This window comes from Chaetura pelagica, unplaced genomic scaffold (genome assembly GCF_000747805.2).
Source record: "Chaetura pelagica isolate M959 unplaced genomic scaffold, ChaPel_1.0 scaffold85, whole genome shotgun sequence".
In the NCBI taxonomy this organism is placed as follows: Eukaryota; Metazoa; Chordata; class Aves; order Apodiformes; family Apodidae; genus Chaetura; species Chaetura pelagica.
In genome coordinates this window covers 4,629,675-4,642,364 of record NW_009953505.1, presented here as the reverse complement: position 1 = coordinate 4,642,364, position 12,690 = coordinate 4,629,675, and the positions used below count along the sequence as shown (strand labels likewise).

At 36.2% G+C, this 12,690-nt stretch overlaps 1 protein-coding gene across 1 annotated transcript in view; it reads right to left on the bottom strand.

Annotated features, from left to right (window-relative positions):
* The window catches only part of ZMYM2 (zinc finger, MYM-type 2), a 70,652-nt gene that overhangs the window by 53,691 nt on the left and 4,271 nt on the right, over window positions 1–12,690 (bottom strand). The window contains exons 2-4 of the mRNA XM_009999400.1: window positions 9,860–10,145; window positions 6,632–6,797; window positions 5,561–5,773 (exon numbers count right to left, since the gene is read on the bottom strand). Coding sequence (XP_009997702.1) covers window positions 5,561–5,773; window positions 6,632–6,797; window positions 9,860–10,145 — 665 coding nt within the window. The remainder of the gene's footprint in view (window positions 1–5,560; window positions 5,774–6,631; window positions 6,798–9,859; window positions 10,146–12,690) is intronic.

Here is a 12,690-nt window from a genome sequence, read left to right as displayed (position 1 = left end):
CTTTCCCTCAGTCATGTCCAATTACTCCAGCTACAGTCTTCTCTCCAATACTTAGTCATATCAGCTCCTTTTTTCCTCTTTTTAAGACTTTCCTATGCTTCCACACAGATCACACCTCACAATTTTGACTGCTGTAACTCCTTTTCGTTTGAACTACAAAGCTGTGTTAACAGCCCTGATGAACATACAGCACTTTATCTTCTAAAATATCGACAAAATAACATTCTGAACACTTACTATGAATGATATTCAGGTGCCTAAGGAAGCCGATTATAGTGTTTTTATTGAAGAGCAGCAAATTCTACAGCTGAAGACAGATATCTGGAGCAGAAAGGACAAAATAAATGATTCCAGAAACAGGAACACAGAAAAGGTAGAAGGTGCAAGAATGGGATAGTTTCTAGAAGGACATTATTTGCATCAGAGATACAAGAAACTGGAGGCATAAATACCAAGAGGCCTCAAAAAAACCAAAACCCCCGTACCACTAAGCAGGAAGAAAGGGGGATTATTTCTTGGTTGATAAAAGATTTCTGTCATTTAATCATGGTAGATGGGGTAAAAAGCATCTAGTTATCTACAATTGTAGAAGTGTACACAGCATCAAATGTCAGTGTTGTGAGAGACTACGTAATACTTAGTTTGGTATTAAGTAAAGTGAGACAGAAGTGGTTTACCATATGGGGAAGAGATTCCACTACTAAACCATAGTTTGAACTGGCTGAAACCACAGAATTTCTCTTCAAAAGTGACCAGATTTTTTTTTTATATATATTGAAAAGTCATAATTTTTAGTATTTCAGCTTAAAGGGCCTGTTCAACTCTCACAATTACTGGTTTTGTCAACCGTATTTACTCTCAAAACAGACACTTGGAAGCAAGAGCTTACAAAGCAGTAAGGAAGGCAGGAAGCAGAAGATTTTTGTAGTTAATTGTACTATGAAAATAATTTTTAAAGGACAGATCTGTCTTAATAGCAAAGAGGCACAGAAAAAGAACAGATACTGCACAGGACAAGACAAAGTCAAAAACCCTGGATGCTTCCACTTAAGTAATATGTGACCAGATATTCTAGACTAGCAATCGTAGGGATTTAAACCAGCAGATAACAATACATTTTGTGAGACTAAATACAAACTCTACATAAGCACTGAATCCTGAGTTGCAGAACTGACATGCACATTATCGTATGAAGTGAATGCTTCTAAATCCCTACACCGATAAATCAGATGGAACTAGTTTCAAAAAAGCAGAGTTTCAAAAAAGCATTTGTTTGGCAAGGAGAAGAATTCAAAACAAGGAAGCACGGCAGCCTAGATTGAACTTGACTGAATTGCTGTTGAGTGGATGGACGGGATGGAACAGTCTAGTTAGTCTCGAAGCACGTTTATCCAATCAAAGAAGTCAATCAAATGCACTTATATTCAGTACTGAAAGAAAATGTTCATTAGATGAAAGACAATGGATCCACCCTCTTTAACTAGGATAATACTCATTTGGCTTGGACTGGTACTCACTTCATTCCACAGCTACTAAGAAGCCTATGAAGAAACACCTACAGCTCATTCCTCCCTCATTTGACAGCAGGTGAAGATCATCACTTCCTCCCTTTTTTGACAGCGCATGAAGCACCCAAAGCAAGTGAAACTCAGGTCATATGTTAACAAGAAGAATTTAGTTAAGGACACACACACACACAAAAAAAAAGTAAAAGAACTTTTTTAACTAGTTAAGCACTGTATACTTTCATAGTAGAACCAAGAGCACTGTGGATGGATCGGGCCAGTAAGCAAAGCAGGTAAAGACTGTATTTTTAGAAGTAGACACAGATCACAGATTCATCTTAGTTGAACAGAAAATTAAAAGGTATGGTTGGCTGCAAAAGCCACATAACAGAATTCACCTGCTCCTTAGAACAAGGTTGTCAAGCCTGTAACCAAATGCAGGGAACCAGGACTGGAATAGCATTGCTACTACCTTGAAAAGGAAATTGACTAACTCTTGAGACAAAAAATTGGCAATAGTATCAGAAACACTGAAACAAAATATGTATGTACTGGTGGTTACTATGTCTTTGTGGCCCGCATATTTGGGGTCTGTTTCAATTGTTGCATAGATGCTAATTTTTAAATTAATTACTGAAGTAACTTTTAATGGTTCTCATTTTAATTATATGAAATGCCTACTTTAAGAAATAAAATATTTCAGCTTTTGCATTACATAGACAATTTAGGCACCTCCTCATCAGATACGATCTCATTCTCTTCTAGTATTGTTTTCTATTTTATTCACTTTGTTTAGCGTAATTTTTAAGTCCCTCTTGTCCTTCTACATGCAAAGAGCTTGAACCTCAGTGCAACCAGTAATGGATTTATGGTCTAGTTGGAAGTAAGTCTTATACTGGTTATCAAAAAGTAAGCACTTCCAATAAGGGGTTTGTTTTGACATTTTATCTAAATCCTCAGTGATTTCATTTTCGAAAGAGGGATTTTATAATTGTTTTCTCTTTTTTAAAAAAGCTTGACGTACATTTAGCTGTCTGCATTAATGGCTGTTATGCCATCAGGATATTAACATGCACTTGCATATAATCACAGTGAGCATTACTTAGGCTATGTCTATTTAAATCTTAATTGAAAAAAAAAAATTAATATATAAATCTATTTATTTTTCAGAGGGTTTTTTTTTTTTCCCAATGTGAAAGATACCTATGTTCCATAATTACTTGGTTTAGGTAAGAAAAACAGCCATTGCCTCTCAGAAAAGCAAACCACAGGGTGCAACATTCAAGATTATTTGTGTCTTGGATTTAAAGCAGGTTCTGAAACTGAGATACAGAAAACTAAGTGCATCCATCACCTTAAAAGGTGAGACTTGGGCACATCAGAAAAACCTACTCCCCAGCCCAGGAATAATACTGTTTCTTACTCCCACCAACAGTTTAAAGTAAAGGAAAGCAACCCTTTGCTGCTGATAGATTAACAGCACTCAGAATGTGGCCATTCCAAGAGACACAGTAATTTTTATTACCCACAATTTTAATTTTTCCATTCCAGCAAGAAAAAAATGTCCATTATAAGTTATTGAAAAATTGTTCAAATCAGTGTAATATTTATTAAAAAAATAGGGATTAAGTATATAGATAGGTACAAGGAATAAGAATCAGTTTTCATTTATTGCTACTACAAATGTATAGCATATTGATAGGTGCATGACATTTACAATATAAACTGATTAATACAAAGCTCATTCCAGTAAGACCTATGTATTTTACAACTGTTTATAAGAAAACATTTGCTAAAACTGTTATGTGACACAGAATAATCAGTTGTACAACACAATGATGTAATGAAATGATACATCAACTTCCTGTATTATTGATTCCATTAAGTTTATTTCAGTATTTAACAGTAACTCTCCCATATTCTCTCCTTCACCGGTTCTCCTTTAAAAACAAATTCTAAGAAATTTCTAAGTAAACAGTTAAAACTGAGCAAAGCAACCTGTAATTTACCAACTGTGGCCCAATGAACTGTCAGGGAATTTCCCTTTTTAAAAACAGAATTACTTGAAAACATTCAGTTCAAAAACTATGCAAATAGAAGTTCAAACCTCAATAAACCCTGCTAGACAACTAAATAATTGTGTCCTGAGCAGCTTTTGACACCTACAACATACACTAAAATACCTTCTAATTTTGTAGTTGGAGTTTTTCTTAACATCAAAAATACCCCCAAATCCCCAAACTCTAGGAACATTTGAAACCTACCAGTTAAGAATTTCACTTAATCACCACTCCAAACCAGATGCACACAAGCACTCAAATTAAGCTTCTCACAGCCTATTACATTTCCCCAGTATTATACACCAAATGTTTCCACAAAAGTATTAAGAACTTGCTTGAATAAAGTGTGCTGTCAGACCTGAATGCACCAAACAATGTGTCTCAATTTGAAAGGTTCTCTTAAGGATCCTCACAATAATGCACAATTCCTGACACTACTGCTGAAGACTCCCAATACTGCAAACTGCTCCTCCTCCCTAAATCAAACCACAACATACAACTTGCTACCCATACCCTTCTCATTCTCAAATACATACCTAAACACAAAATACAACAGTATCTGAACAGAGTACAGTCTGTAATGAGTTAAGTACAGATTTATCATTAGACCTCTCAAAATTCCACGTTCATTTCATAATTCCATGTGCAGTGCATGTTAAACTGGTTGTGTGGGAATGTCTCAAGTTCAAAGTTAATCTCATGCCTTTTTGTTTCTTCGAGAGACAGTATTCAACGTTTCTTCAAGTCTTTCCAAGGCTTCTGGGCATGCCTATGTTTTTAGTATGTCGGAAACCTATCCTGTCCCTTTTGGTTTAGCTGTGACAAAAGAATAACGCTTATGTTACGTTTTCAGTTACGCTGTTAGGCACATTTCCAGATCTGCTGCTTTGCACATTGCATATACACAAGAACAGCCATCACCAAAAGCATCAGAACTGAAGAGAAAATACAAACATACGTGATAGAAATTAAAGAACTTTAAAACACGCAGCACTGCATTTCCTTTTCTCTTGGATCATTGTTTTCTTAAAAATTGAAAGAGATGAAGAAAGAATCCAAAGCAGCGTGCAGCACTGGGGCCACTCACATAAGCAAGTATGAATTTCTAAATCAGATAAAGATATTTGCTTGCAAGTAAAATAGTATTTTCACATTTTGTAATACTATCCCTAGAAACTCAGGGCAAAAGGTACTAAGAAAAAAAAACACAAAAAAACCAAAGAAAAAAAAAAAAAAGCCCCAAATTACTTATCTTCCCCAAAATATAGCTATCCTATTACATCATAAATACTGTGATTAACATTTAAACCTTCCAGCCAGCATTAGCCATGAGTCAGAGTTAAGCTGGCTCTGGAAAGAAGACATCAGCATCACATTTCTTGATTTGGAATTATTTTTAACCACAACAATTATTACTTTCTTAACAGTTTTAAGAATAAAAAACAAACCAAGTCAAGAAAATGAAAGAACAAAATTTAACACACAGAAGGATGAAAGTAACAATAAATTTTTAAATCCTATCCTGTACAGTGAAGGAGATTAAGACTTAGTACAGGTACACAGGTCATGTGCCATCAATTAGAGCATTCTCACAGCAATGTCCAACCTCTATGATCTGCATATTTTTTAATGCTTCGATTGCATACTATACCTAAAAAAAGATCATCACTTCAGGAACAGTAAGCCTGTATATGTGGAACTTGTTATTAACATACTTGTAAGTGATAAAATCATTAGAAAGAAATAGAAATGTTTAATTTCAATTATACTTTCATTAACAACAAACAGGTATTGCTATTACACCAATACCTTAAAAAAAACAGCAGCAAAAGGTCCATTCCAGCTAGTTGCCCTCACTGGCATTCCTTTCATTTTTACAAGTCTTTGATACTTAAGACTCCAAATGAGAAGTAAAACTATGTAATGAATAACAGGATACATTTAAGGTGTACTAATATTTATCTAGTTTTAATTTATAGGTAAAGAAGTAATTACCTGCTTGTATTCACCAACGCAGTTCTGACAACAGAATCTTTTCTGCTGACCATCGATAGTAAGAATATTGTTTCCGGCTCCTTTACTGGGCAAATACTCCCCACAATGCTCACAGCAATTCATTATTAAACCATTTGCCATCCTGTATCTATTGAAGCAATGGTCACTGCACAGTTTATGAGTCATATTTTTAAAGCTAACTTCATGACGAATCTAAAGAAAATAAAAGTAAAAAAGTATTCTATCACCACACAAGCACAATGTTGCCTGAAACTATTAGACAAGCCAAAAGTCTCATATTCAAGCACAATAATTAAAACCAGATTATACTAGGTCACTATTTAAGAGGAGATGTTTGAAATGACCATGAAATACAGAAACAGAAACTGGTGTTTCTGTTGTTTCCAAAGTTCTAGAAAATATCTTGGACACATTTGTTCTTGTAGCCTAGAAGCAAAGATCACAGGGAAGGATGTAATAATTGTGTATTAGAGCAAAAGGTCAATGTATGCGATTTTATAAAATATTCAATTTGCAGGCTAACAACATGGCATATTAATACTGGTCAGACTGACACATGTGCTGTGTAAAGTAGTAGCTTGAACTATGGTGGGCCTAGTAACGCCTTCAATAAATGATTACAATAATGAGAAATTTAAATTACATATATTCTACACATCTCCAAAAACATACGCAGGTTCCTTCAAAACATACAGTACAAAATAATACAGGAAAGCTTGGTTATTTCTTTTTGCAACAGCAATTCTTCTATGTGGGAGATCTGGGTTATAATTACAAGATCCTATGCCTACTAAAATTATTGACTGCAGCTACAAGGTACCAGAAAAAAGGCATTTCAAGTTTCTGAAACAAAAATTAAGTTATTTGAATTCTTTCTTCCTTCAGTTGCTCTTGACTAATATTAAGCCTAAGTACCTTAATATATTACTGTGTATGAAAATACTGAATCAGATTTTAAATTTCCTTACTTTCAGCTCTCTTATTTCAGAATTTAAGTTCTTAGCATTGTCATAATTGAGAAAGACAACAGAAAAAAACAGTCAACCAGACCTCAGTTAGTTTACCACAGATAGTGCATCTTGATTTATTCAAAGCTCCTTTTGAGGGATTCTGTTTATCTTCATAGAAGGATAAACAAGATGTACTGCAAAACTCCTGGAAAGACTCACTGGAATCAACTTGAGCAACAATGGTACCTTTCATTGTTGTTATATCTCTGAAAAACAAAAAAAAACACCTCTAGTGTGCTTTGTATACATGCATATATGTTCAAACACGAAATCTTGTAAGATTCATTCTTCCCTTTAATGCTTGTATTTTAAACTGGTTTATGGACATACCATTTGACATTAGTCAAATGTCAAAACTCTTAAGTTTAATAAGATTTTTACAACTACTTTAAGTACACCAAGTACAATGTCTTTCCTGTGTAAAAACTTATTTTTATTTGGATTTGGGTTATTTTTTCCCCACTACATTACTCTAGAACTAAGTGACATTATGCACCATTAGGTAAACTCAGTCTTACACAAAAAATTAACACAGAAAATTTAAACTGGCCTTTCTGCAACTTCAGTCAAAAGCTATACTTCTGTCATGACTTTAGCCTCCCCCATTTGCAAAAAAATAAAAAAATCTTATTATTGACATACAAGAAAATGCTATGGGGCAGAATAAATTAAAAAATTTATTGGACATGTCTGGATCTCAATTGACATCACAATGGATCACCAGTCTGAGAAGACATACTCCAGACACTCACAGCTAGGAGCCCTAAAACTAGGATGAGTGGCAAACACTGGAAAAAAGCTGTATGCTTCCCTAGACAGTCTCCCTTGAAAATAAACTTGTACCACTCCTGGATATTAACACTTGCAAGGCTGCCTTCTTCCATCAAAGGGAAGTCAGAAAATTTTGGCTTGCCCTTTGGCAAGCTAGTAAGCATTTGTGTTGGGGAGCATTATCACTTCTGCCAAACAAAGCCAGAGCTCCTGCCCTGAGGAGCTTACAGTTTCTGGCTGAATTCCAACACGACTTAAAAACACTATTAATTTGCATCAAAGCACTGAAGTATGAAGTCCAAAAGAGTAACACAAGTCAATTAAAATTACAGACACTACGGAGAATGCCAGATATTCCCTATACTTTCTTTCTTATAATAATTCCTACACCATGTATGTAGTTAAAAAGGGTCAGAAGAGTACAAAAACCTAGCTTACAGTAAAATATGCATACACTGCCTTCTGTTTAACTGTTTTTGAGCACAGCAAGTCATTAAGCAACTGCATACTAGTGGAAGAGTGAAGACATTACCTCAAGAACTGCCAAAGGTAACTTCACAGAGGTTCTCTAGAAATCAAATACACTAAAACTACTTTAAATTAACCCAAACTCTATAAGTAATTATTCTCCTCATAATTCAAAAATAAAGCCTTTTCATTTAGAGCAGTTTTGTATACAGCCTCTTTTGTATGCAGCCTTATCTGTATACAGATAAGTAACTCCAAGTTTGAAAGAGAGCACAGATTTAGCCATCTGTTTTCAAGATTTCAGACAGAAATAAGAAGACTAGCCTTATCTTCATCTCTATACATCACACTGCTAGCTGAGTATGGTAGTCCCCAGACTACTTCTAAAAACAAACATGGGTTGTTCAGCCTGGAGAAGAGAAGGCTCCAGGGAGACCTTACAGCAGCCTTCCAGTACCTGAAGGGAATCTGCAACAAAGCTGGGGAGGGACATGGTGTAAGGGCATGTGGAATCACAGCATGGTGTTGGTTGGAAGGTTCTTAAAGATAATGAGGTTCCAACCTCCCTGCTATGAGCAGGGACACCTCACACTAGATCAGGCTGCATATGGCCTCATCAAGCCTGGCCTTGAACACCTCCAGGGAGGGATCAATAGTGACAGGATGAGGGCAAACGTTTGTGCTGAAAAAGGGCAGATTTAGATTAAATACTAGTAAAAAATTCTTCACTGGTGGTGAGACACTGGAACAAGCCAGGCTGGATGGAAATTTTAACAACCTGGTATAGTGGAAGTTGTCCCTGACCATGGAAGGGAGGGTTGGAACTAGATTATCTTTAAGGTCCCTTCCAATTCAAACCATTCTATGGCTCTATATACAATTCAACAGAAGGAGTACAGAGTGCTTTTAGCTAGTTTTGTAGAGGCAAGGCCAGAGAGAATCTGAGCTTTTACATGTATTTTTAAAAAGCTAAAGTATCTTAAATCTATTAATTTTCAGTGTGCCAAGCTATGAACACACAGTATGTCAATATTTTCTAGTTTATTTTTACTGAATCTCAAGGAAAAATATATACTAAGAGCAGTAGCCTACATCTTAATACATGCCATTAATCCACCTCACTGCACAGTGAAGTGAAAGTTTTTTAATTAGTTCAAATTTGCAACTGAGCAAAGACCACTCTCTCCAAAACATATATTAATGAAGGCAGTCTTTACTGTGAGACTTCTTTAGTTCAGCAAGAATTCATAATTTAATCAGTGTGCCTGCAGGGAGAACTGATTGAGACTGTACTGAAAAAATCTGAAAAAGTGCAAGTTTCTCTGTTACCAGTATACTGAAAGAAAAGGGTAGTACAGGTATTTTGTACAGCTAACACTACAATAGCATAATTATAAACAGCTTCTCTCTGGGATTTTAAGTTTTGGAAAATAATGAAAAATTAAAAGTCAAATCTAAGCAATAATTTAGAGTAAGGCACTTCTAGGAATGTTTCTCACTCCCTCTGTACTGCCCACTTTAGGTACCTTAAGCTTCCAAAGATGCCATAGCTGCCCCTAGCTATTGGGAAAGTCAAAGACTTCTCCTTTCCACTCATAACAGTGGAAGAGTCTCAAATTTCTTCCAGCTCCACTGAAGCATCAGTTTCTCCTCCTTTTAAAGATTCTTGTTTTTTTTATCTTCATCAATCAAAATGAATACTTTCTATACAACAAAAGGTCTACTTTTTTCATAAAGGGCTTTATATCTGAAGAATGTATCTTGTCACAGGAGCTATTATAATGTGGACACATTGTCTTAAAAAAAATCAGTACTTTTTAGTGTATTGGCTTTCACAGAAACAATCTGCCATACTCCAAATTCAAAAGCGGACAGCAAAATCAACATTTTCAAACAACACTAAAGTGACACCATCTTAAGTACTTGGATAGTCAGGTTTCACATCATTAACAGAGCAACTCTCATACATGCATAAAAATCAAGTACAGATTTAGCTGCTAACACGAAACAAAATTTTAAAATCCCTTACTTTCTGCACATAACACAAAGTTTCTTTGGAGTGGGTTTGTGTGAGAATGATGAGAGGCAGCTAGTAGAACAAAAAAGATAAGCTGATCCTTTTCGCTGATATGCCGTCTGTCCCTTTTGTAAAGGCTTTTTGCAGTTTGCACATGTGACTTTAACCTGTTTAGAAGGTTGCTGCTGGGCAGAAGGCTGGAAAATCTGTTTAGGAAGTGATGCTACAGGTGACAAGGAATCCACACCTGGTTGCTTCTGATTCCTAGGAAAGGAAGCTGACTGGGATATCCAAGAATCTTCAAGACAAAAAAAAAGAAACAACAAACACAACAAAACACCCAAAACATAAAAATAAGCAACCAGACATATACAAATATATATAATAATATTCACAGGTATATAACTACAAAATCAGTTTTGTGTTGGAACTGACATTTAACAAGAGAAAGTTAATTTTAGAAACTCTGCAAAATGCTGTTTGAGGGTATCACCCTCCATTGTTAAAAGCTTCAGAACATGAACAAATTACAGGATGGTCCCATCCGACATCTATCTGATGACATTTTTTGCAGACCTCAATTCACTTGCACTGGGTTTGCAAACTGGCAACTTTATCTTCAGACAAACAAAACCGCAATAACCAAGTGCTTTAAAAAAAATAAACTACTTAAGCATTAATTAAAATCTGAATAGGAATTTCTTTCCACTATAAAAAACACATTTACACACATTGCCAATAGTGTGTGTCAGTTATTCTGAATATTGTCACTGCACTTGGGACTTACCTTTCAAGCTTTTTATTCCCAGCATCCAGAACAGTACTTCAATGTTACTTACTGAATAATAAAAACTTGCATAAATATTATTACTGTGTTTTGTCAAACTTGTGCTACTACTTTTAAGTGTAAACACAGGATTTACTGTAACTAAACAAAAAAACTAAAGCCTTGAATATCTTACTGCAGTAACTCAGCATGTTGAGTGTTAATACAACTAGTGTTAACAACCAAACATAGGAAAGATTGTTTTAAATTCTGTAACTTCAGATAACTAAAGCCTTAATCTATAGACTTCAGCAACTGTCTATACCTTATATTCTTAAGGGACATTATCTTGATCCATAATCATTCATTAAATAGAAAGCACCCTTTCTTCATACTACTTTCTGAAGTCTCTTTCCCCAAGAGGGTTTTATTAACAATATACTCTGCCACACAGCTTTAAAATTAATTTTAGAGACCAAGTTCCAAGAACCCTTGTTACAGAACAAAAACTGTACACTCCTTAGCAAGCAGAAGATCATTTTCTAATGTGACTTTGTAGCTGTCAAGGATGTTCTATTTCTCAGAGATGTGAGACAAGCTGGAAGTTTACCCATTGCAATGCTTGAGAGTATAGGTAGAAGAGCTAGTACAAAGGGATTAGAGGAAAAGGAAGCAGAACAAATCACATTCCTCTTGAAACCAAACACATTCCTCTTGAAACCAAAGATATTTGATATATATATATATATCTTTGATATATATATACCTTTGAAGGCATGAATATAAATACTGACAAACTAACATAGTTACCACAGTGTTCAAAGATAAAAACCTTCAACCTTTTCCATACTGGTACTTCTACCACCTGAGACATATTTATACCCTGGCAGCACCTTAACATCTCCAAATATTTTGAGATTCTCCTCTTTACTCATATGTTTCAAAAGCATGAGCACACTGTCTCTCATTAGGAATACACAGCATGTGCAGTAAAATTACATGCACTTGTAATTCCAGTAGTGCTCACCTGCCACTCATAAAAACGTGAGTTTTCTAGGTTCATTTGTGTTTGAAACTTTTACCATGACTACGTAGTACCTCATTAAGATTATTTTAATATTTCCTCACTGCCATCACGTTTTCATCCTTCAGGTTCCCATCTGCAATTCTTTAATAGTCAAGTTAATGAGACTGTACAGTTTTAAGTTAAGTTTCTTCTTACTGTAATGGTTGATCAGGGTATTTCCAGTTTCTCTCACTCATAGAATCACAGAATCATCAAGGTTGGAAGGGACCTTAAAGATCATTAAGCTCCAACCACCTGCCATTAGCAGGGAACCCTACCACTACATCAGGTTGCACAAAACCTCATCCAACCTGGCCTTAAAAACCTCCAGGGATGGGGCATCAACAATCTCCCTGGGAAACCCATTACAGTTTCTCACCACCCTTAGAGTGAAGAACTTCCTAATATCTAACCTAAATCTCCCCTCTCTCAGTTTAAAACCATTACCCCCTGTCCTATCACTACCTTCTCTGATGAAAAGCCCCTCCCCAGCTTTCCTGTAGCCCCTTTCAAGTACTGAAAGGTGCTCTAAAGTCTTCCCAGAGCCTTCTCTTCTCTAGGCTGAACGGCCCCAACTCTCTCAGTCTGTCTTCATAGCAGAGCTGCTCCAGGCCTTTGATCATCTTGGTGGCCCTTCTCTGGACCCTCTCCAATAGGTCTATATCTTTCTTGTGCTGAGGGCACCAGAACTGTACACATTGTTCCAGGTGGGGTCTGACCAGAACAAAGGGGCAGAATCCCCTCCCTGGCCCTGCTGGCCACACTTCTTTTGATGCAGCCCAGGATGCAGTTGCTCTCTGGGCTCCAGCACACACTGGTGGCTCATGTCGAGCTTCTCGTCTGCTACCACTCCCAAGTCCTTCTCCTCAGGGCTGCTCTCCAGCCATTCTCCCCCCAGCTTGTATTGGTGTCTGGCATTGTGCTGAGCCAGGTGCAGGACCCTGCATTTGGCCTTGCTGAACTTCATGAGGTTGATATTGTCCCATCTCTCTAACCTCTCCACCTCATTCC